This window comes from Antedon bifida, chromosome 2 (genome assembly GCF_963402885.1).
Source record: "Antedon bifida chromosome 2, ecAntBifi1.1, whole genome shotgun sequence".
NCBI lineage: Eukaryota > Metazoa > Echinodermata > Crinoidea > Comatulida > Antedonidae > Antedon > Antedon bifida.
The window spans coordinates 4,563,648-4,591,098 of NC_136227.1; the positions used below are offsets into that span (position 1 = coordinate 4,563,648).

Consider the following 27,451-nt stretch of genomic DNA (forward strand, 5'->3'; position numbering starts at 1 on the left):
AAAATTAATTATTTTTGTATTATAATGAGCGGGTTATTGAATATTATAATATTTTGTTTTCAACCGTACACCAAAGTTCTCGATTGCGTCAATACCATCAATGGACCTTATATATGGAATAACTTACCACTCAATCTAAAAACAATACCCATCATAAATTCATTTAAAACAAAATACAAACAAATACTTATTTCAAACTATTTAGAACATTAGTATTCACAATTCCCTCAAGAATGTTCTTTTTATTATGTCTTTTTTGTTTAGTTTTATTTGTCAAGAAAGAAGTGCTTTTTTTTTCTCTCACTTAAATTAAATACATATTTATTTATCTGGAGGACCAAACTTAAAGCCTTGGCTTAATGCGTCCTCCTCACACAATTATATTTATTAATTTATGTTCTGTATTATATTGTATAATTGTATTGTGTGAAACAATAAACTTAAACTTAAGCTTTGTTGTACAGTACAGAACTTAGATAAACCACCTGAAACGGTCACTGAAAACAGAAGATGGGTAGTCAGAGATATCAGCATAGTTTTTCAAATAAGGACACAGCGAGATATAAAAGATCCGTTGTTTCTTACTCGATCAGGTTGTATAACGCTAAATAATCTTAATTGAATCAATTAAGCATGTAGTAAAGGGCCTATACATTTTTTAAATTAATTTTGAAAAAAAATAATTTTTAGACAGTTTGTTTGCATATTTTAACTAATTATTGGAACCAGTATAAAGTAATGTTTATATTATTTTGAATGTTTTTATATGTAAGTTACTTATTTTATAAGTATGTTTAAATATTTTTTATATAGTAATAATTTTATTAATAGCCCTATACATTTTTTAAATTAATGTTGAAAATGTACTCCTACTATTTCCAATTGGCAAATAAAATCAATGTTGAAAATCTGAAATCTGAGCAGCAGATTTTCCTTGTAATTTTCTACCCTAACTACAGAAAATAAACGTTTCTCCGTAAGATCCTTGCAATGTTTTATGCAACAATGTAAATATATATATTGCTGAATAGATGTGAATGAATATGATACTTTAAACACACCATCGTGTACTTACAATTTTAATAACAAGTTTCAATACAACACTTGTAATTTTCGTGTTTACGATACTGTTTATTTAAGAAATCCTATTTCCTCCTATCCTATAAGTTGCAGTTAATTGAACCAATAGTCATTTATAGGCTATGAATAACAAGAAATATTTCTTACAAAAAACGCCGATCGACTTTTTGACTAACATTTTAATCATTGTTTTTTCTTCAATATCAGTAGTAAACATTTTGTAATGTTGTCCAACATTATCAAATCTAACCAAGTGAAACTACTTCACCAGATATTTATTAGTGATTCCAAATCTAGGTCTTTTTACTCGCATCTATTAAATACCGTAGCAATTTAGAACATGTGAAAACACCCTAATTGATAACATAGAAAGTAATGACTTTCCTATTTGTAATATTGTCTTAGTAAACACCACCATAATCTTTAAAAATGTGTAAATCTGTGGATTGTGTCAATCATAGTATCTGTGATAGCGTTAAGTCTGCCCTTTTCACAATGATTTTGTCACTTTATTTAACTTGTTAAAACCATTTTAATATTTTTATGATTCGTGTGAATCTTCATTTTGATATGTTTTATTTTGCTGTACAGTTTTTATATATTTCTCATAAGGCAGGTGAATAAATTTGAATTTGAATTTGAATAACAATGTAAATATATATAATATATATAACTGAATAGACGTGAATGAATATGATACTGTACACAATTACAATTTTAATAACAAGTTTCAATAAAACATTTGTAATTTTCTTGTTTACGATACTGTTTATTTAAGAAATCCTATTTTGTTGACATTTATAAGTTGCAGTTTATTGAGCCAATAGTCATTTATAGGCTATAAATAATACTGTACTGTATAGTACTGTACATACAAACCATAGCTATATTTATTTAAACAATGCTCGCGTTAAAATACTAATATTATTACTGCTCTGTCTTGTTTACAAATTCTCATTTCTGTCAGCTGTAAATCTCATAGACTAATTTTCCCAGACGTTCTTTGGGTCGTCAAGCATGTACTTATACATTTGTCGAGTGTACAAATTCTCATTTCTGTCAGCCGTAGCTCTAAACAGTATAATTATAATTAGAAACACTCGCATGCTATGTCCTCATAGATCGTCAACCTGACATTTCCACATGATTATCATGAATTGACGTATTGTTGTTTTTAAAATGTGAATAAATCTCTGTAAAAGTTTTCTGTTTTGTTTCAGGTACATAGAAGTAGAACATTATAACAGCCATCGTTAAAAAGGCTGAAAAGAACAAAAAAGAATATCCCCCTAGACCAGTCTGCAAAAGAAATGAAAATTGTTCGAATTAGCAAACAAATATGTAACAATTCTTTTACACCATAGTCCTAACACAACTCTAACTTCAATAGCATGACATGAGTACAGAGGGCGTTGGAGGGCGTTGGATTAGTTTGGAAAACTTGCAACCGACTTGCGCAGAAAATTACATTAAGTTCACTAGAACCTTTGCTTCGGTGTTTCCATCAGTTTAAAATGTATGAAACGCGTTCACAACGTGTGAAACGCGTTTATCTTATAGGTGAACGTGTAAAAAAAGGAATTGCAGCCAGTCAGTTTTCAAAATGTTCTAATGAAGTACATAACATCCATTGGTCTGTATGTATTGCATGCTACCTTTAGATGTTTTCGTCAAAAAACGGAAAGATACAACAATTCTACAATCCGCCAGACTGGTGTTAGTTTTCTTGTTTTGTATTTTTGATTGTATTATATGTATTATAATGTCTTCTTGAATTGAACATAATACAATATCATATGCAAACAAGTTGCAGATCTGTTTAGAAACTAGTTCTTGGTAAACTGTTGGTATTATTGCGCTTATCATAAAATGGACATACAACCTTCTTACTAGTCTAGTCATTTTATCAAAACAAAAATGCCACACATGGCGTTTGATACGTATAATAGTGGCGCATAAATCTATGCTCTATGTCTTACCAACATAAATGGAAATGCAATTCCTACGATGAAGTTAGACCACCAGTTAAATTGAAGAGAAATAGTAATAGCCGCGGCACGTGGGCCTTGTGTCCAAATCTCCGGGACAATCACCATTGTCATGGCTCCTGAAAGTTAAACCAAGTCACTAATTTAATTGATTCTGCATCTGTCAGTAGAGAGAGTCTAACCGACTATTGCAAGTCATGAGGCTCAGTATTAAATACGTTCAATATTCAATAGTAATTAATATGATAAAAGGTCATGAAAAACGCAAAACAGAAGTTATAACGCATATTGAAATGTTTTGGATTTAATTCAGTTATTTTTAGTATTTTTCTAGTATTTTTACCTGGTCCTGGTGAAAACCCACAAAGGAACATATATACAGCAACAATAGACAAAACTGACCAAACTTCACCCTGTGATTGTGAAGGAATTAATAATAGACAAATACAAATTTTACTTTAAATGTTGAACAATTTGGTTTTTTTTTTTATCTTCTTTAGCAAAGTTTACATTTACTACATTGTGTTGGAATAAGTAGTGTACCGTATAAATAAAGTTGAGTTACTAATAATGAGCGAGCGTGTGAAATGGCCAAGTTAAAGGCGGGGGCGCCATTTACCATATCCAAATAGCTAACAACATCGGCATGGGTTCGAGGCAGACTCGCTCCTAGTTCTGGTGGTGAAACTTTTTCTTCTCGGAAAAGGACTATAAACCAGTGTACACAGTTTGTCCGTGGGTACCTTAATAATGTTCATTATTCGAGACGAGTAGAGGTTACTCCGGTGAAATGGATCACAAAATAGCCCCTGTGTCAGGGGGATTACCACCTATCTGATAAAACAATGATTACCATTGTGCATAAGTACATAAAATAAAAACAAATTAAAAATAATTAAAATCTTACATTTGCTGTCATGGTTACGGTTAGAAAGGCTGTTGCTACCGCCATAAGGGAATATGCAGATATCAAGAAAAATCGTCTGCCAAGTTTGTCAACAAGCAATATCTGACGGAGGAAAACAGTATTAAGTAGTAGTCTATAAGGGGATTTAGCTTTATATTCTTAAAAAGAAACACAATATGGCCGGCATAACTATACTTAAGCTCGAAAAAACACAACGCTCGACTGGCGGCACTACAATAAAAAGAAACAACAGACATACATACATCTATTTTACATTTTGCTAGTTTTAGGAATTCTACTGAGTAGCATATAACATTTTTTAATTCAAAATGCTTGCTGAATATATCATTTTTTGACGAGAAAATATTGTTTTATGTAACATAATAAGTGATATTGTTAAATCGAACCTACCGTTATGGTATCCGTTATAATGGTCACAAGGCCAGTACCACACGTTGCAAGCTTGATAACATCCTCACTTAAATTTGCCTCTGAAAATAGTTCGGTTGTGTAATACATCACCTAAAAGCAAGAGTGAAGTCTAACTTTACCACGTAGAGGGCAGTGTAGTAGATATACCTACGGGTATTATGTAGACATTCATAAATTATTTTTAATTAAATACTTACGGCATTTATTCCTCCAAGTTGTTGACTTAAATGGAGAAGAATTGAAATGATCAGCGGCCATTTCCACATCGGATCTTTTAACTTAAGTATATCCAGTATACCGACTGAAGAACTGGTCGCTTCTTGTCGACGTTCGTACAGCATCTCTTGGATTTCATCATTGACGTCATCTGTACCTCGAAGACGCTTTAGAGCTATCAAGAGGTGGTTATTTAAATTATTTTTTTATTTATAATTTCAAATATAGTCTGCTGATAAAATGTGTAACAGAATACCTATGTTCGTGTATGAATGTCACAGTTCACGGAATATTTTAAGTCAATGTAGGAGGAGGATGTATACTAATTTGTTCTTATGTAGTGCCACCAGCAGGCGTTTAAATTTAGTTTAAATTCCAGGTCAATGTAGTTATGACACGCCATGTTTGCTGACATTTGTTTACGAATATTAAGCCGAATCGCCGTCTAGAACCTAGGCTAGGATATGAAACTCCATTTTTAAAATTTATTTTTTTAAAAAAAATGGTACTTTAAAATGTGCCATTTTTTGCAAGAAGCATTTTTTCGAGGTTTATGTGAAATTTTTAAAATACCGTGCCTAAACGCAACGCAAGTGATTTGGCCAATCGTAAGCTATGGATTAATCCAGCTATCACTTGTGATTGGTCAACTGGCTTGTGCCTTGCGCTCTCGTTGTGTCCAAGTGGGAATCAAGCTTTACTTACCCTTTTTTGCTTTATTATATCTGATGTCATCATATTCAAGTAGACTCTCTGATTCTGTTAATAAAAACATAAAAGTATATTTGTGTTGTTATTGAATGCATACTAAGCTGGACATACCACAACGATTATTAGTCAAATTAATTTCGTCATAGTAGGGGCGCTGTGCTCTGGTATATTATGTCTAGCGACAATAAACACTCCACAGCTTTCAGACGGTAAAATGCCAAACCACAGAATACAGAACTTTTCATATCGTAAGCCTCCAAAATAATCTTAATATTAAAAAAATATATTGAAGGCCTTCGAACCGTTGTCTACCGCTGTAGAATCTAACGCACACAACCAATCAGCCAAACAAGTGAAATGAGGCTACTTTCTCGATATCCTATACAGTATCATAATGGGATGATCGAGGGTTGGTATCATAATGTTGCATGCAGTCAGAAAACGCGATACTGCGTGTATTGTTTATTGTTACGTGTTTTGTAGCTATACTTTCTTTGTCTATAAAGTGAATGTATAATTCACGGTACATTATAGTATATATCTTAGTATCTTTCATTCGATAAGAAAATGTTTTTACAATAAAAGTTCAAATTTAAATATGAAAAAAAAACCTTCGTTGAGATATATATATACATATATATAATACAATTTCAGTTACCTTCATTTTTTACAGTAGGCCCACTTGAACCGGATGTGATGATATACCATCTAGGACTTTCCGGACAAAAGAGTAGCACAGTACATCCTATCAAGCTTAGGACACCGTTCAATGCAAGTAACAGAGGCCACAGTTCTTGTGTGTAAAGAGGATACAATCCTAAAACCTACAAAATGTGTTGTTATATTTTCATCAACATTAGGCGTATGTTAAAAATGCGCACATTCAACTACACCAGGGACGCACTGGCCAGTATTGTATAAACGCGCGCGCGTGCGCAGGAGCGATAACATAACATTAATAGTCTTTCTATCAACAGTATTTAATGTGTAATGCTCATCTTCTCCAAACCCTAGATTCGTATAATTATGCAAACTAGCTCCGAGTAGGCATCCGAGTAGGCATCCGAATACGCATCCGAATACACTTTGTATTTATATTGTATGTATTATATTTTGATACGAATATTTACCTGCGCTGAAAATATACCAAGTGACGTTCCTAATTGATGGATAGAGCCGATGGCTCCACGATAACGAACGGGTGAGATTTCAGCCAAGTACACTGGCGTCGCTACTGTCGAAAAACCTGTGTAGTAATAAGTGTAAACATTATTAATAAATGTAGGCCTACGATGTAGTGGTATATCATGGATTGACGTGTACTTTATAATATGTGATTATATTTAGGTTGTGGGGTTTCTCAGTAAAAATTGTTTATAATGTTGCATTTCCTATAAATACAAGAACGTGATTTGTCAAAATGGCATCACATGATGACGACAGTCCCGAGAATCTTAAACGTTATAACGAGGCCTGATTGGACGGTTAAATGATTACCGACAGGTATGATATCGTCGGAATATACATAAACAATCAAATACATCATTAAAGCAATATCTGTATAATAAAAATCGAGGAATTTATACATTACCTGTCGAAATACCAATAACAAATCGACCTACGAAAACAAATTGGTAAATATTTACACGCTGACTAATTCCCATAAAAATGGAAGCAATAATGGATATAACACACGTCACAAGTATCGCACTTCGTCTAAAGAAAAGAAACAGAACTGACGTAATACGATGTGACGCAATATGATATAATATACAATGTGTGACCATGGATTAATGACTAGAAGGATATGTATCAGTTTGAGATCAAAGCTTCCATGACTTTAACCGACAGAGCGCGGACCGCCCACAATGTTACAAAATAAACACAGTTTAATTAACCGTCGCAACAACGAAACGGTCGCGTGCCTAATATAGTGTTTACTGCACATGCGCAACAGCCTTTAACCTTGTTGGCTATGCTTCGCGCGATCTTGGTGGCATGATTAATATTTCATATTTTTAGCAACAAATATTTATGCGATGAATTAATTATAACTTTTCTGAATTCGAATTAAACAATCTCCAAGAAATATTACAAGATTATTAATAAATGTAATTAGGCCTACAAGATAAAATACAAATAGTTTGTAAATTGTAGTACCTTTTGTAAAAAAAACATTCATTTTGCCAACATGTTTAAAATCTGGCGCGATTGATCTACGGGAATGTTTTTATGATCTTAAAGTAGCATTTTATGACCTGTTTAGCCCTACATCTGAGACAACAACTAGGCTAGTTGTTGTCCCAGCCTACATGTAAAATTACAAAATCAGCAAGGATACTAGGCCTAGGCCTACAAGTAAACCGTATGATTAGCCGACATTGATGTAGGTAGGCCTAGACTAATGTAGTAGCTACAAGGTGTAATCATGATCTATATACTCACCTTTGTCTACTTCTTGTGGGAATAATAATAATGGACAAGGTACTTTTATTCATTATTCCGTGGTTCGTTTGTTTATGGGTTGCCTTGCGTCTACTTTTCAAAACAAGCAACTATGCATAGCCAGTCAGTTTTGATTCGATTAGGCCCTGTGATTGGCTGTGATGTGGATGACATAACCACTAGCCAATCACAAGGCACTACAATTTAAATATAATCACATCGATAATAAAGGAGATTCATGAAGAAACCATGCTTAGCCAGTATTAAAAACACATTTGTTGTATTGCAAACCACTGCACACGGTAACGACATACATGGACAAATGCATAATTTAATATTCTATAGATTAACGCAATTTTTTTATTTCAAGAGATTGCAGGAAAATATGATAATCCAAATATAAAAATTGCATATTTTATTAATATTACTAACTACTTAAAATTACGGTCGTAAGAAAGTGAACTTTTCGTAGTCCGATTGTGATGAAATTAAAACAAAATTGCTCAGCAATATCTTGTTGTTGTCAATTTAATCGACGCAGACATGTCAATAGAAAACTCAGACTGCGCATACGATTTTTACATGGCTACGTTTTGTTCTAAAAAATGTAACTGTTAATTCGCAGCGTCCTATAGAGGGCCGCGGTTAGAGACACAGAGTTCAAATAGCGTGTTGTTTAATTGGCAGCAGTGGTTTAGTATAGGCGAGCGCGTTGGAAAATCGTTTGATGTCACCGTCGATACGTATCCTTCTATTCCTTAATCCATGGTGTGAGTAAGTAGATTTAGTGACGTATCATAACTATACATAGTCAGCCAATCCCGGATCAGGGATCGCAGTTTTGATTCGATTAGGCCCGGTGATTGGCTGTGATGTGGATGAAATAACCACTAGCCAATCACCAGGCACTATAATTTAAATATAATCACATCGATAATTACGGAGATTCATGAAGAAACCATGCTTAGCCATATATTAAAAACACGTTTGTTTTACTGCAAACCACTGCACACGGTAACGGCATACATGGTCAAATGCATAATTTAATATTCTTTAGAATAACGCAATTTTTAATGTCAGTAGGTTGCAGGACAATATGATAATTAAATATAAAAATCGCCTATTTTATTAATATTACCAACTACTTAAAATTACGGTCGTAATAAAGTGAACTTTTTCGGAGTCCGAATGTGATGAAATAAAACAAATTGCTCAGCAATATCTTGTTGTTGAAAATCAGACTGCGCATACGATTTCTACATGGCTATGTTTGGCAGCGTCCTATAGAGGGTCGCGGTTAGAGACACGGAGTTCAAAGAGCGTGTTTGTTTGATTGGCAGCAGTGCTTTAGTATAGGCGAGCGCGATGGAAAATCGTTTAATGTCACCGTCGATACGTATCCTTCTATTCATTAATCCATGGTGCGAAGTAATACAATATGTGTGACACGGCACGATAATAGTATACAATGTGTTTTTTTTTCTTTTTGCTCATAATGTTTAACTTCGTAAGCCGAAACACGAAAATGTAATACTAAGGATGCGAGGAAATATAAGAATGAATAACTTTTAGACATCAAGAGTAATAGCTTACCTTCCAATAGCATTAGAAATGGGAGTTGCTAAAAGTGCTCCAACGGATCCTCCTACGCAGAGCATGGCAATAGTAATGGCCCAAAGCACCAGGTCTTGCGTCTCAGAAATATATTCTCCATATTGGTCAAAGTGAGACTGGTTATAGAATGCCTGTATAAACTGTAGGGAATAAATAATATACAGTTTTAGCAGAAAATACATATTATATGGAGACCGAATGCCAGAAATACATCGCTATAAAGAAACTAAATAGGCCTTTACTAAGACTTGCTGTAGTTATTATTGTCTGTTTAGTCCACCACCAGCCAGCGTTTCGATTTTTGTCTGAAAATACCAGCTCATGTAATATACGTATGAAACGCCATGTGTGCCAACATATTTATCTTTTTACTAATTTCGGTCTAGAACCTAGACTAGGCCTATACATTATAATTTAAAAAAATGTGCGAATACAATTTAACGAAGTAATTATCTAACGATTAAATGTTTTTTCAACATGTCATGAATTGTACTAGGAAGGTTAATACATTTTCTGAGTTGTGAATTGGAGAGCAGCAAATCTACATAGACGAGGGATAATGGTAAGCGATAAACTGTGTGCTTGTTCCACGTAGAATCTGTATAAAATGACATTTTATTACGTCATATAATAACACGTCAGATTCTATATTTTAGTTTCTGCTTACCGTTTTTAAAATACTTAATACAATGGAGTGGGATGGAATAGTAGAGGTACCCGACCCGTATTTCTTCTACACTATAACTAAAACATAAATAATAATAATAATAATACTTTGTAACAAACATACAACAGAAGGTCCCGTCATCACACTTATGTTGTAGCCCCAGAGAAAAGATGTACCGAGGGCTGCCGCAAACGAAGACACCAGCAAACAAGCAGTAATTCGTCCCTGAAATGTATAAAAGATTTGCTTGACCATTATGCTAGGCCGGCTATATTAATCAATATTCATTTATTCACAAAGTCGTCTGCGCTGTCAGTCAGTGTAAAGATGTTTGACAAACTTTATCATAACGCTCAGAATATCATACCAAATGAATTAAATAACAAACAAAGTGAGTACAATTGCAGGTGGTTATTCTGCTCGGATTCCTTGGTTCAAATCCTGTCGATGTACGTCAGGATGTTCTCTCATAACATACAGCATATCCACTCGTCGCAAAGACGTCATGTATAAGTCTCTGTTTAAAGCATTTTTTGTCAAGTGAACAGTATTGTCAAATTCAAACGAAGAATAGTAAATAATTCGAATATTTTGTCGAATATGGAAGAAAGAGGAAAACATTATTCTGATTAGGCGGTGCTATAAAAAATATCAGCTATTTACGAGTCACATCTTATACTTTACAGACAAAATGAATTACTCTAAACGCAGCGAATATTAATAAAAAATACTATACCTTAGAAACTGCCGGCGGAGAGACCAGACTGTCGCTTTCAGATCCATATTTGGTCATGCTCAAAATTGGCAATGTGAACTTATTACTTAAAACCGTAGGCCTACTTTCTACGCAAGTGCCCGCGCTTCTCGACGAATTTGAATTTATAGTATAATATCAACTATATATTTGCTGGTATAAGCCTATTAAAACATATCTTAAAACAAATCATTAACTTAATTGATATCTTCGAGGCCAATTTACACAGACGACCGGAAACTGTAAGCGCGCGGTAAACGGTAAGCGAAAAACAAAACCCTCAACAGATTCTACGTGGGGCGCTTTTCCGCTTACGGTTTCCGGCTTTCTGTGTAAATTGACGCAGACGATAAAGTATTATTCTGTTTGTGTCGACAAGCTGTTTTCATTGATGTCGTCACCAAATTGGCTATTATAGTAATAAGCGGGTTATTAAATATTATAATAATATTATAATGTTATCACATAAAATTCTCGCTCACTTTTAATATAAAGTTCCAATACAACTGTATGACCAAACATTAACTAGGCAGGGCCCTATATCGCGGATTAGGTAGTAAACTAATATCATTGATATATATTGTCATTTCCGTGACTTTCACAATACAATGTTTGTATTTTATTGGCAATCTAACAACAGGATCCTGAGGTCGCCTTGTCAAGATACGGACCTTTATGTCTGGCCGCTGTGACAAATACCAACAGCACTGTACTATGGACCTAAGTCTCCGCGGAGCAAGGGTGTGTTGAGGGGTTGTGGAACTGATCACTGAACTGAACAGATAAACCCTTTGATTCCCGGAGCTCAACATCCAATAATAATGTATAGGTTCATGGTTATACCAGCCAACAGTCATTTATAAGCAATAATATAATAATATTGCTGCCCTTCGGTTCCTAGGTTACACACAAAACATCAGTCATATCTTCTAAGACGCATCGTGTCGAAAGCCGATGATCCATCTGTCCACGACTACAGGGGCTGAGATGGACCTAGGTAACATGCTCTCAGAACGGGTCCTTTAGATTCTACAAAAGCTAGATGTGTACACTGGAACTCCAGTTTAAAATCCTTACACGTCCGTGAAGACTTATTCTACTACCCGAGAACTACCTGAGCCTTGTACCGATTGTGTGGTGGTTTGCGAAACAACCTGCTTGACGTTGAGTGGGCAACAATTGTATTCGATTCACTTTCGTAGTCAACATAAGGATTCGTTAGGTATACCTTTTGTATTCGAATGATAAAGTGTAAACGAATCGTGCCCAACAGAAAATATAGACTGCCTCAAGTCTGTATTTATTTTCTTTTTAGTCGCGTGGACGCGACTCTATAGTTCACTATGTCGGTCGGTCTGTCTGTCGGTCCGGTATCACTATGCGTTTTATTGCTTTTCTGTACTTTTTGAACTGTTTTGATGTACAGAAAAGTTTTAAAGTACATTACTTTTTGAAAGTTCATTTTTTTCTGAGAGCACGCGACTTATGGCTGTTGGCCTTGTTTTATGTTAGTCCACCAGTCGACGTTTTGATTTTTTGTCTGAAAATACAGTTTACAAGCCCATGGAGGAAAAATATATATTTCCTCCATGACAAGCTCAAGTAGTATACGTATGAAACGCCAAAATATTGATCTTTTTACTAATATTAAGTAAAACCTCCGTCTGGAACCCAGACTACAGAAAATCATTGGAATAGAAAACGTTAAAAACGCAAGCCTTTTCGTTGAGAACAATCTCAACGTTCTAAACACCCCGTTAAATAAATACTTAGCGGAAAAACTGTAGGCCTACTCAACGGTAAAATCCCAATCGAATACGAACAAATGTTCATTGAATAAGACGTATTAAGCCGGTCTCGTGTATAAAGGATAGGTAGGCCTACTGTTAGTAGGTATATGAATAATTCTTCCATAGTAGTAATCCGTATAATTTAACCACGGTACAAATTTACATAACTTATTTCGAACACCTGGTGAACCGTACGCCTGATTATACATAACAAAAGAAAAATAAATGTACACATATAATTAATTATTTTAGTTTTCTTTTTAAACTTTGTAAACAAACGCTAACATAATTTTTAATTTTAATGTACATTGTAATAGTTATCAATCAATAGTAGCCGATTGTCGGTACTGCAACTACATTTTGCTAGTATCATAGGCAAAAATGTTACTGATGAATTGTAACGACATTTATAATTAACAAAAATGTGTTAAATAATATGGATTTTATGTAATGACATGAGATAATATGAATGTGAATAAAAGTGGTGTTTGCGCCACAAAAGAGAAAAAAAGTATCATAGGCAGATATAGTGCTACAGTATCACATGTGAAACACATGAGATGCAGTTATTTCGGAGTGTGCCTATCATACTGGAGATTGTCATCTTATGTGGAGGTACAGCGCTAAGAATCAAATACAAATATTACTGATATCAACTTCCAAAGCCATGCATTAGTAGGAAAAGTCAATTTTTTTGTTTCTGTTGCTGGTCCTAATTTATGGAATAATCTCGATGCTTCAATTAAAAATTATGTTTCTTTACCAGCTTTTAAAAGTAAATTAAAAAATAAATATTTATCACTGTACCAATAATAATTTTATATAGCATTACTTAAGGTAGCCTTTTACATCTTTCTTTTTCTCTCGGGGTCATAGTGAGACAACGTTTTTACTTCTAATCATTACCCCAATGATGGCATTCCTTTCTCTTTTTTATCTCTTCTTGTTATTATTACTGTTTCTTATTCTTGTATTATTTGTCTTACCATTATTGAATAAATGTCGAATATTGTTTATTACCACACGCCTTATTCCAGTTTTCTGCCAGAATTACTAAATCACCTTTAATTATAAATAATTATATTACACATACGGTTGATTTATTTTGGTATATTACCATCTGGAAGGTCTTTACAAATGTGGAAACTAGCCAATTTTTAATTAGAGCTGGTTGAAATTTGCCGTCAACAGGGCTATTTTAAAGCGGGCAAGCTTCGGAAATCGCAACATGACATGACCGTAAGCATGGGTCAGATTTTACAAAAACAATTTAAGTAACGCGCGCAAACTCAACGAAACATTCGATTTCATTTTAAACCATTTTAGATACTGTAGTATTATGCTAAACGAGAGGAATTCGCCCATGAATAACATTTGATTAAGGTAAAAATGTAATCTACAAATGCGAAAAAAAAAATTAACCCAACGAACGAAAATAAAATCTTAGCCTTGATATGTACAGACCCTAAAGTTAGTCTTTACTGTACAGATGTTCAAATTCAATCGGCATTTACGCTCAAAGTTTGCTACGTTACTTTTCAATCGTACGCACTCGTGACGCAAATACATCGCAGCCCTTATCGTTCGCATAAAAGCTTTTCCTCAGTTGAAACACTAAAGGCTGTACACAGTCTTTGAACAATATTATAATTTTTTAAGTCTCTTTGAATCAAGTACTATACTGTTTTTTTCTGTTAATAGGTGGTCATGAATTACTTGACTCGGGTTTCACTTGTTGCACGAGCTGTTGCTGAGATGTGGCCAAATGCCCGTATTGTCCGTCTAACGTATATCCCAGTTTTTTGGCAACACGTAGGCGAATCTTCAACGCTGGGCCTAACTTTAGCCCCATGTGGTTCAGTAAATGCTCTTCTGTTAAAACTGTCAAAATTTCACCGTCGATGCCTTGGTCTCTGAAAATCTATAACATACAATGAAATAAAAAATAGAAAATGTTTGTGCTTGAAAGTCTTGATAGAATGAAAAGTGTATTTTTTAACGCCCTATGATCTTATACGACGACATGTACCGGTATACACACTTGAAAGTTCAACTATAGAATGGCCTACTATAAAAAATAAAATTAAAATAAAACAACAAATTACCAATGAATATTCTTCGCATCCTCTAAGAGAAGAGACAAAATTACTGACGTCATCTACAGACCAATCAGTGACGTCATCTGGCTGTGACGTAGTTGCAGCAGACATGGCGGCGCTGTTTCTTTCATGAGACCGGTGACTGTTGATACTTCCGCGGGAAAAGTTAGCAGAGTCGGGACGGGTTAGGGCAATCATTTTTACGGGGCCTGAGCGATGACTGGAAGAGCTTGATGAAGGCCCGCGGTCTAAAACACCTGGCCTTGTGTTGTATCTAAAAACAAGACAAAGATTAATAATAATAATAAGCCTAATATTGAATTAAATACTATAGAAAGAAAAGGACGTTGTTAATAGTAATAAAATTGTTATTTTTTGTCCAAATTAGAGGCAGAAAAATGTACTCAAACTTACCTTCGACTCGACGACTGATGTGATCTGTTATTTGGGAGATGTAAATTAAGCTAAAAAAATACAAATATAAACATAGTTATTTAGAGAATCAGGCCATTATATTTAACAAGTTTAATATAAAAAACAATTGTTTTCATCGTTCGTTCACACTGAATCCAATGTTGTTGGTCTTAGGGATTGTGATAAACATCATTGGTGTTTATCTGTGTGTGAACGAGCGCCAAAAGTCATGTAGAATATGAATCAAATATCGTAAATCAATATCGTAAATATCCTTATGGAAAGGGATATCCTTGGTACAGTACCATATTTATTGTTGCGTCATTGCATGTGCTTGTTCTTATAGTATGGTATCAAATTAAATCATTGAACCAGATAGATATTGCTATATATTATTTTTAAATTGTACGACTTCTACAGCTACCTATAAAGCAGCACAACGACGTAAGGGATTTGACCAATCACAAGCGATGAATTATTCGAATTGTCGCTTGCCATTGGTAAACCCGCTTGCATTGCGTCCTAGTGGGAATCAAGCGTATGTTAGTGTTGCTTTACCTGTTGTAGCTCAATGTGTTGAGGTGATACTTGCTTTCGTGATTTGTGCATGGCGTTCGCCGCAGACAATACGCTGTGCATGTCAATGTTTTCTATAGGCGAGGCTGACTGCGAGCGATCTGTCGGTACCAATGACTGACGAACATTTTCTATATAAAAAAAATGTAATCAAAATTACCGTTAAATATTTATTTGAATTCAATCCAAAATGTATTTCACATAAACGTTTGAAGTGAGTAGCTATGGAACCGTAATTGCGTAGCCATATAACATTGGCAAGAGGCAATGCTTAATCGCTCCATAGTTCTGGTGGTAGAAAAAGTCTTCTCGGATAAGGACTATAACACTTAGGTCCAGTGTACACATCTTGACTTAATATTTAGTAAAAAGATAAATATTTTGGCACATATGGCGTTTCATACGTATACAACTTGAGCTTGTATTTCAGAAAAACATTGAAAAGTCTCGAAATAACTAGGCAAGTCATAGATCCTGTGCACAAAGTACCTAGTACATCTTTCGCGATGAGTAGGGGATTACCTCGGTGTACTAGTACACACACAGCCACTGATCATAACTGGGCCCTCTGGGAGACCAGTCTTTGACTGAAGATGTCACTCAGTATAAATAAATAATAAATAAAAAACGCTGATTGTGAATAAAAAACCATACCGATTTTATGAGGTTCTGGTGAGTTAGCAGCCTGATAGATCTTCCTTTGTTCTTGATCATATATGTCATCGGCAGGTGATAGACTGCGAGACCTTTTCTGCTGGTTTCCTTCCCCTGTGCTGGTCAACAGGCGTTTTCTAGAGCCATCGACAGAGCCATTGTTCTCTTCGGAATCGGAAACGTTAATATTATTAGCCTGGTGCAAATTGTTGATGATGGACGAGAGAGCACCGTCGGATTCTCTGGAAAAACAAACATTAGAATATAATTACGGTAAAGTAACAGTAGAATTCTTATTAGGAGACACCTTCGGGATAAGCACAGTACATTATACAGTAGTAGTATAAGTGTCCACTTAATGCGACTGTCCCTTGAATAGCGGTTAGTACAAGTATTCTATTATTATTATTATAATCAAGTATGTTAGTATTTATTTTCGTTGGTTTCACGGAAGAAGTGTCCCAAATTAGTGTTGCATGCTCTGTACTCCCGATATTGGGTTTATTAATACAAATCATGACAAAGTCAATTTTGTATTTTAATTTAGCCCTATAAAATAGGTAATTGAAAAAGTCCATTTTATCTGTAGCTACGTGAAAAAATACCCAGTAAATTATTGTGAGCGGATGCGGTGTATTTATTTTTTATATTTACTAAGGTCATCATGCATCAGTAATATTTTAAATGAGTAATAGTATTATTTTTTTTGTTTAAACCCTTAAAATACATACAATATAAAGTATTTGGCATTTACCCGGTTCTTTTGACCTTCCTTCCGTTCGAGAGAGTTACGTATTCTACAGACGGTGACGACGTTGTGACGTAATCCATGTCGTTCACTCTACTCGTCAGTTTGTTGGTGTCGACTAAGGTGGGTCGTTTATCGAAGCGTGGTTTAGTAAGCTGAAATATTATGAATAACGTTTTTTAGATCGAATTGTATAGGCCTAGGTCTAGCTAGATAAAACTAAAAGTGATCAGTGTACACAGACGCGCTTCACATGGGAAATCATAGCATTAGAGAAAAGATTACAATAAAACAGGCTAACACTAAATAGATACAGTACAACCCTTACGAAAGCGACACTTCCAGTACAACGAATAAGGGGAAATATATGTTTTAACAATACGTCTAACTCTCATTTAGGAAACACCCCTATTCAGGATTCCCACTAAGACTCAATGCAAGGACGTAGACGCAACGCAAGCGAATTGACCAATGCGACAGTACGAATAATTCAATTTGCTCGTGATTGGTCGAATCCTTACATTGTGTAGCGTCTCTAGTGGGAACCACGCATTAACAGGGGTTATATTAGGCCTAATTTAATAGTATTGGGTCACTCCTTTTGGCTCTTACGTAGAAGTACAAGATAATTTTACAGAATACTATATACTGTAAAACATACCTGAAATCGGCAAGTAGGACAATCACAAGATGAATGGTGTGTGCTTAACAGCCCTCTGGCCATTAATATCTTCAAACTTTTACCACGATGTCTAATGCTCCTCTTCCAATCTTTAGCTGTTTCTCTACCGCAGAATGCTTGATATTCGTTAGGTGTATACCAATGCCCCTGTAAGATACATCATAAAACCCGTAATGTTAGATCGTTGGCGCTGTATGGTACGTCACACCTAATGCATATTCAATAAGGTAGCAGAATATGATTAATAAATAATTCATACATGTTGCATATCATTACCTACGAAAAGTATATTAGCACCCTGTGTATCGTAGGTCCACACATGTTAATTATTTTAACTGAAAACCATAAACCAAAATTATCACATCAATCACAGAATGTTGTTTGATAAATGATAAAGTAGCATTGATGTTTTTTAAAATTACAACAGTGATTTTCATATGCGGATACAATTTTGAATATTAGGGGCCTACAATAAAAAGGATAGTACATTAGGTTTAGTTCAACACTTTCAATTTCAAAACACTTTAAACATTGATATTGTCTGCTATTGATGGTTAGCAAGTCTCCATTGGTCAAAGTTCAAGCCCGTGGGTAAAATTGTAAAATCAAATTGACCAGACAAAAAAGAGGAAACACGTTGTCGTTAGAAAAACAAAACAATTCAGGAAATTGGCCAACCCCGGTTTCCTGCGTCGCATATCGTCTGTAAACCGCATCATTTAACTTATTGTTCATGAATATATTACCATAATTAGCAGACCAAGCAGTTACAGTATACAGTAGGCCTATTTGTTACTAACGTAGACATACTACTGTAAGCGACTTCTGAGCCTCTTTGGTGGAGAAGTGCGCATTATAAATCGTTATTAGTATTATTACTACCATACCACCACTATCGAAAAAAAAACATACAAAAATAGTATCAATGGTTTCAAAACGTACCCTGTGATTAATGCACAGTCCCTTGCTACCCTGACAAAGTTTGTTCACGTACAGTTGTGCTTTGTTTCCTCCACAGTCAACTTCAACTATTGTGTTGCCCTCGTCGTCATAATACGGGGCGTAATTATTTCTGGCAAACTCAATCTGAGGGGATGAACCAGGCATTCAATGTTAATAATACCAGTATTACATTTAATAATATTAGGCCTAAATAATATAACGTATGAAAAACACAATGACGTCATAATGTTTCTGTGTTCACCAACATTTACAATAAACCATCAAATACTGTTAATTATTTCCATGTATCAATTCCTGCTAAACACGGGATTCAAATCACATCAACATACGTTGATAGCACGCACAAAAGAAATACCGCTTTATCAGAGTTGGACACGCGCGCGTCTAAGTCCTTCATCAATGTACTGTAACAACATTGTTCATCGCGTCGTCATCGGTATCGCATTTCAAAGTATTCTTTTTTATGGGTACTTAACTATACAACCGGATCAACTAAGTCGAACCTAATAATTCAGCCTGTCGAAATACTGGTTATAAATAATTTTCACACGTTCTCATTCGGTAAGGAAATATATTAATTCCGCAGGCGGATGTGTAATCATGTAGGTCCATAAGATAGCTTGGCATGCGACTATTCATACGTTGTTATTATTATAATTTCATAGAATGGTAATCAATTACAACAATGTATGACACAGAAACTCTAAGGACATGCTTGCATATTCAAATCCATGTAGAAAACATAAGGTATCAACCCCTTAAGCTCTGTTTACACTATCAAACTAGTGTGATGTACCCAAATATGGTAGTGATATGCCCAAATACGGTAGTGATTTGACATCAATATGCCCATATATGGGCACATCGCATTTTTTGTCACATATAGTTTAATAGCGTACAGTAGACAGAGCTTTAAACTTAGTACAGGGCTTTTTGTTGATTAAGGCTTGCAATACATTGTGATTAGTCGGTATATACAGTTGTGATACAGTTAAAATGCAAATTAGGCCTAGGCTAAATGTAAAGTAAACATTATATCGCATTTCTTTAATTAGAACTCGCAATACATTTTAATTAAAATGTGTAACAATTATATAAAAAATAAATAAATAAATATATATATATATATATATATATATAAACACAGTAGGCAAGTAAAATATTACGTTATATAAAAATGGACTGAACACATCTTTATAAACATAGAGAGCAAAATAAAACAATTATCGGTAAAATAATAAAACAGTGTAAAATAATATTTTAACAAATCACTTATAAAAAAATAATAAATTAACTTACAACAACACTCTTGATAAAATGCTTCTTACGTATAAGATAATGACTATACTTAATGAAATCTCTAGTCTTTCAATAATGATGGTCGCAGAGTAAAATAATGAATGAATTGAGAAGGAAAAAACAACGACAACTGAAACACAACGTGTTTTCCGGCATTGGCAGAGAATTAACATCCGGACTGCCGGATGGGCTAAGAGAGGCACGGGAAATCGGCTAATTTCGAACCATATTCATCAGAAATGCTAGGTTCTTGTTGTAATCCAACGCGTTCCTCCGTTACTCGGGTTATTTCCTGTGACGCGCAAACGCTGTTAGTCCATTTCCGATACTTTTTTTTTTCTCGTTGAACAAAACAATTATGTTGATGTTTATAATACAGGCTATAGGATTCAAAATAAGATGTTTTATAATTTTGACACCGACGAAGGAATAAGTGTTTTCCGAAAGCATGGCCCGCAGCTTATTTCTGGTGTTTTCTCATTGAACAAAACAATATGTTGATGTTTATAATACAGGCTATACATTTAAAATAAAGATGTTTTATAATATATTTTAACTCTGACGAAGGAATAGTGTTTCCCGAAAGCGTACGTACGCCTCCCAAACCCTTCCCACCATGCGTCGAGCACGCTATTTGCGATAAACCTTATTGAGATCCAGCCACTGAATATACTATGTTTTTCAGTATTTTTGCTTTGGTTTAATGCATTTTGGAATATATTAACGTTAGACTTGTAGGTAAAATGATGGCCATGTAGGCCTAACATGTCCAAAGTTTAATTAACCGTGTTAAGAACTTGTCGATACGGTTGAACGCTAAATTAAATAGGGAGGGAAGGATATTATTATTACGTTACTCATGGCTGTATAACTTTAAACAAAAATATCGATACAGTAATAATAGTAGCTACAAATAATGACAATATAGATTTCAGTATCTATTTTAAACACGGAAAACACATTTAGGTCTAAATCTGATTAAACGCTTAGTACATGTTTAATAAAAATCAGAATTCATAAAAATAATAATAATATAAGAATAAAATCAACATTCTCATAAGTGTTCCACCAGTTTCCATGGGGTTAAGCTTAGAAGCAACGTAAGTGGGAACACAGCTTTAAGTCACGTAAGTTGACACGCCGGCGTACAGTCATATTGTGATGGCCTCAGGTCTCAACTGATAGAGGTAGGCCTGAGAAATTAGAAAACTATAGGAGGGTTTGAGTCCCTCGGTGGAGGAGAATAAACAACTGAATTGTCCGTTGTTTATGGTTGTTGGAAAGATTCTTAGTCTCGCAGATTATTCTCTAAAACAACCTAATTCTTTTCGCTAATTCGTAATTATTCTAATAGGCATAGAATCGACTCTATAAATAAGACAGTATTATTTCCCTCGAAGAACTCGAATTGAACGTATTTAATGATATTACAAGACACCTGCATCATGATTTAGCCGTCTCGGGAAGGCTGCCCTCATTCGATTGGTGAGAGAAGTAACTAACCAAGGTGGCAAGCAAACACTTAAAGTGTTATTAAGTATGGGTATACAGTAGTCTGATTTCCCACTTTATTGTTGTAAAACAATAAACCATTGGGTTTATTTAGATTTATAATAAATCTAGGACTGACGTCATCAGACGAGCATTAAGTGTGTTAAATAATAACACGTGCGTTCATTTTGATTGGATAATATCCGGTAATTTGTGTCCATTTAAGTAGCAAATGACAGTCAACAATTAGATTGTGATATTGTACAACAATGGTGAATTATGGGGATGTAACGAGTAAGAACAAACGTTGAACTACAACATTTAGGCTACAGCTTGGTTCCCATTATGACGCAACGCAAGACGTAGACGCAACGCAAGCGAGTTGACCAAAAATAACAAGCGACTGCTCGAATAATCCATCGCTTGTGATTGGTCAAATCACTTACGTTGCATTACGTCGCTCGCGTCTCTAGTGACTGTGATCGTTTATTTTTGGCGATCGATTATGTTTGCGACTGTTTCAACAATAATCACTTAAATCAAGGGCGTGACACATATTTCCTTATATTTGAAAATGATTGAGAATAATCTAAGCCAGAAAAAGCGAAAATAGAAACCAATAAAATATCACAGCTGAGGTTTCATCATCGAATGGGCGGAAACATCGTTAAGCCTGCGCGTCCTTCTGCTGCCGCCGTCGCTTCAAAATGAAAGTAATGTGTTTAAGAGCCTAGGTCAAGTCATATTAAGGAATTGTTGCACATCACAATATGCATAAAACGTGACGGGAGTTGTTGATGTTAATTCCAATGTGGTGCGCATAACTTGTGCGCATGATAACATTTGCTATAAGATTCATATATTAAGATTGATATGCATAACCAACCTTTGATAGATATACTGTAGGCCTAACAGTATTTTCTTTTTTTGTATAGGCCTACGTTTGTGATCATCAATGCAGTATTGCTGTTACCACTTATAATAGCCTACCATGGTCCACTGTTAGGCCTAAATATTATCCACTATGATGACGTGATTTTCTATATAGACTTTTAGTACAAGGTTTATTGTTATTTTTATGTTTCTGTAGGCTTTAAGTGTCGGCGCTCATCGCTGTTGGTATTTGGACGAATTGTTAACAACATAAATGAAATGTAGTTAGCAATAATATGTTTCTACTATCAAGCTACTATTAGCTTGAATGTACGAGAAAGATGGCGTGACCATATATATTCTGTCGAGGGTTTGTACTGTTTTAAGGCGGTATTCCACTAGACGAATTTATTCTCGCGAATAATCGATAGTTCACAAATGCGCATGCGTATTAATAATTCCATCTACATTTTGTGACGTGAAAAATGCGCAACCAATTCAGGAATGTTCGATTCGCGCGAATACTCACTAATGGAAAAGAGTGTTTATTTTGTTACTGTATCAGAGCAAGACAATTATGCTACTGTATAATATACTGTATGATGAAATGATATACTACAGTAAATTGAAATTAAATGATCATGATAACGATGATAATCTATTTACCATGGCTTCATCCGATATCGAATTTCCCGCCGTACCAGAATAGTCAATCGTTGAATCTTCCAAATTGTTTAGATCAACAACATTTTCATCTAATGGTTCGTCATCATTTATATAGTCTCTGACGTCATGATGTTGCCCGTTTTTAGTTGTGTCAAATTGGTTGTGAATCTCGGAGAGCTCCGGCGACGGTGCACAGCCATTATTTGCCGTTTCATCTGGGCGAATTTCAACTGTCATCTATTAAGTGAACGAAATCATTAAAAAAATAATTTTTAAAAAAAACACAGTACCGGTATGGATTTACATAGGCCAACAGATGAATATCAATATTCAATGAGAACATATATTTTGATTTTTTATTTTATTTAAATAAATATTCGGGATTACATGATAATACAGGATGCACCAAGTCTATGTATTATGTCACAGATTCTCAACAAGGGACAGCGTTAGGCCAGGGAGGTATAACAATAAGGTAGGTATAATCTCCCTGGTTATGCCATCTACCAGTCACACTGGGACGGCATCAATACCTTCCACCAGGGCAATAATAGGGCCTATAGTACATTTCTCGTGCATTGCATGCTTATAATGTCCAATGCCATTAGGCCTTCGTCTAATTCAAAGAATAAATTAATTAATGATGATGAATTAATATAAGAGAAAAATACTAACGTATCGTTCTTCGTCTAGAACTTCTGATTTTATCGCTACTGCCATCTGTAAAAAGGATTTTAACAAGAACTTTAAAATAAAATCGTAATTATGCCGTCACAAATTAGGGCACATATTTCGATTGGAAACATTTCCTTTACATGATGAACTTTTTACTGTACAATTGAGATTTAAACAAATTAGCCTCTATTAACGAATTTATGAAAAAATTATCGTACAGCGTACGCCATCACACATTCGTCGTAACCATGTACATAATTGTTCATTATAATACAATATGGTAATAGTATTAACTTTGATTCACGGTTTAATATCCCTATTAGTGGTGGTGGGCGGTACCTGGGACCATTGTGATTTTTTATTGTAGCGCACTCGTTTTCAATGCAGTCTAAAAAGAGCAAAAGTTAAAAATACGTCATATAATTCACTGCCGTGAACTTTATTGCGTTGCGTGAATCGACCAGCGCTTCATCAGCTAGCCCCGAGCTCTTGCCGGGTATTACTAGGCCTAGTCTATTTATCTCATCCGCACCACCGCTGCCAAAACATCAAAGGCAATTACTCCAGCGACCTAACGGATCTCCGGTCAGGATATACGCCGTCGAAGTGTCTTTGACGCGAGTAGCTTGGCTAATGAATGAATCACTTTGTATGGCTACAAACCGATGTAAAAAATAACGTGAAATAATACGATTCAAATGAAAAAGATTTAAGCATAATTTAAAGTAAATTTACAGATAAACTACAAAGAAAACGTGTTTTGAGCGTAAAAACAATACACATTAATTAGTTACGTAACCTTTGCTCGTACCGAATTACTTGATTGTAAGTTCAACAAAATAAATCACTGTAAACGCATTGGTTTCGACGTCATAAGCGCCACTAACTTCCAAACGTGAACCGGGAGCGCATCGTGACTGGGGGTACACACTCTGTAGCCACGCTTCGTATTTTATTGAAAAATGCAACAGCGACGAATTATTAGGTATGTACATCAAAGCGCACTAAATCTATAATGCTGAAACATAGTGTGGTCGTGGCTAAAGTATTAGTAAATCTTATTACTTGTGTAAGATTTGAACCAATGAACATGAATTTTGTAAGCACGACGTCTGAATTAACCACGAAATATACTGTGCTCTTTTTTTTTTCGTTCGTACTGTAGTTAGTACAGACCATGACGATATTATTAAACATCCCTGGCTACAGCAATTGGTACGTTTTGAGGGGCTTAAGCAATTCATTCAATTACGAGTGGGGAAAAACTAGGCCGCGAGAGTTAGCCCGATGAAGGCTGTACCAGCAGGGCGATCGCTTACATCGTTGATGCCGCAAACTGTTGAAAATATTTTGGTCTTTCTACAACGAATAGGAAGTCTGACTGTTAAATGCTAAATTAGACAATATCCTGAGGAAGCCTTATAAACTATCCACAGCCAAGCTTTTTTCTATAACGAGTCACGCAAGCATTGGTGTTTCCAACACGGCAACCAAAAGCCTTCAAACGACCCACATAAGATGCTCCTCGCTGAGTAATTTGCACGCGCACTTTATATCCCATTTGATGAAAGTTTTAAATGCACATGATTTTCGTAGGTCTACAGTAAGTAGTGATGTGCCACCACCTTTAATTATAGGTCAGTGGAAACGCGTGGTGGCCCATGGTAATACTATATTATGTCATTTAATTACTGAAAGAAGGCTAACAGTTAACATTTAAATTGTGGACTGTGGCATCTCCAATTGAAAAGTTTGATTATCAATAATCGATAATCAATCAATCAAGTATAGTAACAGGGTAGTTTTGATTACTGCATATTATGATGGTACATGGTGTCGGTCGGTACAAAGTAAATTGTTTTTAAAAAGCACAAATTCGATCACTTCGCCTTTTTTAAAATACGCCGGAAATGTGAAGCAAGGCCCCTTGATCATGTAGGAACCACGGAGCCAATCAAAAACTATAAATAATAATTGGATGTAATATAGGTGTAGGCTTACTCAATAATAAGCCTCAAGTTTCAGGGTGATCCGTGGAGGTAAAGGGTGTAGGCCTACTACTGCATGACCCCGACAAACATCAACGAACAATAATTGCTATCACACCAGGCCTACCCTTACCCTTTTTGGCCTATAGAATAATATATAATGCCAGTATTTATACCTAAATTAGCATAACACCGGAAACACTAGGCGCGAACAATCGGTCGTTATCCGACGGGCTAACAAAGGCACGGACAATGGTAAGGAATGCGTCATGTGTTTTAAAGCGATAGCGAGGGGCACAATGATAACAAAATAGGGATCATTGCATGGGAATGACCATAGAGATATTAATATCTATGGAATGACAACGTAGCCGGCTGTTGGTAGACTTCCGTAACGACACGCAGGAAAGAAGGAACTGGAAAACGTATTATGTGTACCGGATTTTCTTTTGCTAATATTATATAGCCGTAAATTAAAAAAACAAATTGCACGATTAGTTAAATATACCAAGTACAGTAGGCCTATGACTTAGAATACAATTATTGAAATCCGAATTAGTAAGTGATATTATTTATAGAGAATATTATTTTTTTCCTTGCGCTAATATTTATTATTACACACAAACACCGGTACCAATACTGTATATTAAATCACATGAGGAACATTCAGTTTTAAACTCTCCTGTACTCCCCGGCGGGGTCCATACCCCCACACCCTATTCCAGAAAAAAAAAATCAAGTAGTACTGTAGTCTGCGTTAAATTTATCTGTGCAGACGAAACACAACCAGATGGGGCGGGATTCCTAAATGGGGAATTTTGTTGGCAACAGAAAAAAAATCTTAGCTTATTTAGAGCATTTATTATTTAAAATACTAATTAATAACTCATCATGTTTATAGCCTACACCATATAATATATTCCATGCGCTGGGTTGGGATGGGAAAAGGGTGTATACAGCATTATTTACAGGATATAAATTGTACAGACTGAACTATACCAACAGTGGAGTTATCGATATATTCAAATTGATATAGATCGGTATGATGGAGATACAGAGGGAGTTGAACATACATATAAAATAGTATCTACCACCGACAGCCTAAATTCCAGGCCGTAGCAAACAATAAGTGACCCATTCATTGTTCGGTCGTCAAGGCGGGAAGCAGGCGATCCATGGCCAGCGACCCATATTAAAATCAAGGAAACACGCTAACAAGGCATATAGCCGTTTTGAACAAGTTTTACTAGCACCAGTTGTAGGCCTATAATACTAATAGAAACTGTACTTAAAGGGACACTGTCGTGTGCTTAACATCCGTACGAAGAGTCGTAACTTAGAGTAATACTTACAGAGTAGAATAATAGCGAAGCTTACAGCTACTTACCTTATCTACGACGAGCGATTGTAATGGCGGCTGTCCCGGTCGATCCTTCGTTGTGTGTGTTCGTATCGCTGAATACACACGTAATCCGCGTCCTTGTTTTCTCGACCTCGACGGGCGTCGTCACGTCCGCTTCGAAAGCAGATTACGACAGCGCCTGTCGTCTCATTGGCCGTCGGTTACATGACGTCATCGGTTAGATCAGCAGTCAATGCTTGTAGAATAATTGAGTTTCGTTTGTCGTTTTATTTTCATGGTTCGGCGATATTATTCAATCATTCGCGGCGTTGCTTCATGTCCATATTCTATTCTATATAATAAAATAATATATTATA

General features: G+C 35.3%; 2 protein-coding genes across 4 annotated transcripts; both read right to left on the bottom strand.

Moving 5' to 3' along the window:
• Positions 1-1,952: 1,952 nt before the first annotated feature.
• LOC144834735 (solute carrier family 2, facilitated glucose transporter member 1-like) lies at positions 1,953-10,434 on the bottom strand. 3 transcript variants are annotated; one of them, XM_078689639.1, is made up of 12 exons: positions 10,184-10,434; positions 9,373-9,533; positions 6,926-7,050; positions 6,465-6,580; positions 5,993-6,158; positions 5,329-5,382; positions 4,605-4,798; positions 4,387-4,497; positions 3,976-4,077; positions 3,412-3,481; positions 3,060-3,187; positions 1,953-2,379 (listed from the first exon to the last, which is right to left on the bottom strand). In XM_078689639.1, exons 1-12 carry the CDS (start codon positions 10,313-10,315, stop codon positions 2,206-2,208), a joined length of 1,533 nt encoding a protein of 510 aa, XP_078545765.1. In that variant the 5' UTR covers positions 10,316-10,434; the 3' UTR covers positions 1,953-2,205. The 3 variants fall into 3 exon arrangements, with proteins under 3 accessions (XP_078545765.1, XP_078545766.1, XP_078545767.1); XM_078689640.1 differs by lacking the exon at positions 10,184-10,434 and adding an exon at positions 9,636-9,689; XM_078689641.1 differs by lacking the exons at positions 9,373-9,533; positions 10,184-10,434 and adding an exon at positions 7,780-7,879.
• A 2,563-nt stretch (positions 10,435-12,997) lies between these two features.
• LOC144834741 (uncharacterized) lies at positions 12,998-27,249 on the bottom strand. Its single transcript, XM_078689651.1, has 11 exons — positions 27,120-27,249; positions 23,745-23,789; positions 23,070-23,306; positions 18,720-18,863; positions 17,757-17,924; positions 17,102-17,250; positions 16,348-16,589; positions 15,676-15,824; positions 15,118-15,167; positions 14,710-14,977; positions 12,998-14,525 (listed from the first exon to the last, which is right to left on the bottom strand). The coding sequence occupies exons 2-11, from the start codon at positions 23,787-23,789 to the stop codon at positions 14,310-14,312; spliced, it is 1,668 nt and encodes a 555-aa protein (XP_078545777.1). The 5' UTR covers positions 27,120-27,249; the 3' UTR covers positions 12,998-14,309.
• Between the last annotated feature and the right edge of the window lie 202 nt (positions 27,250-27,451).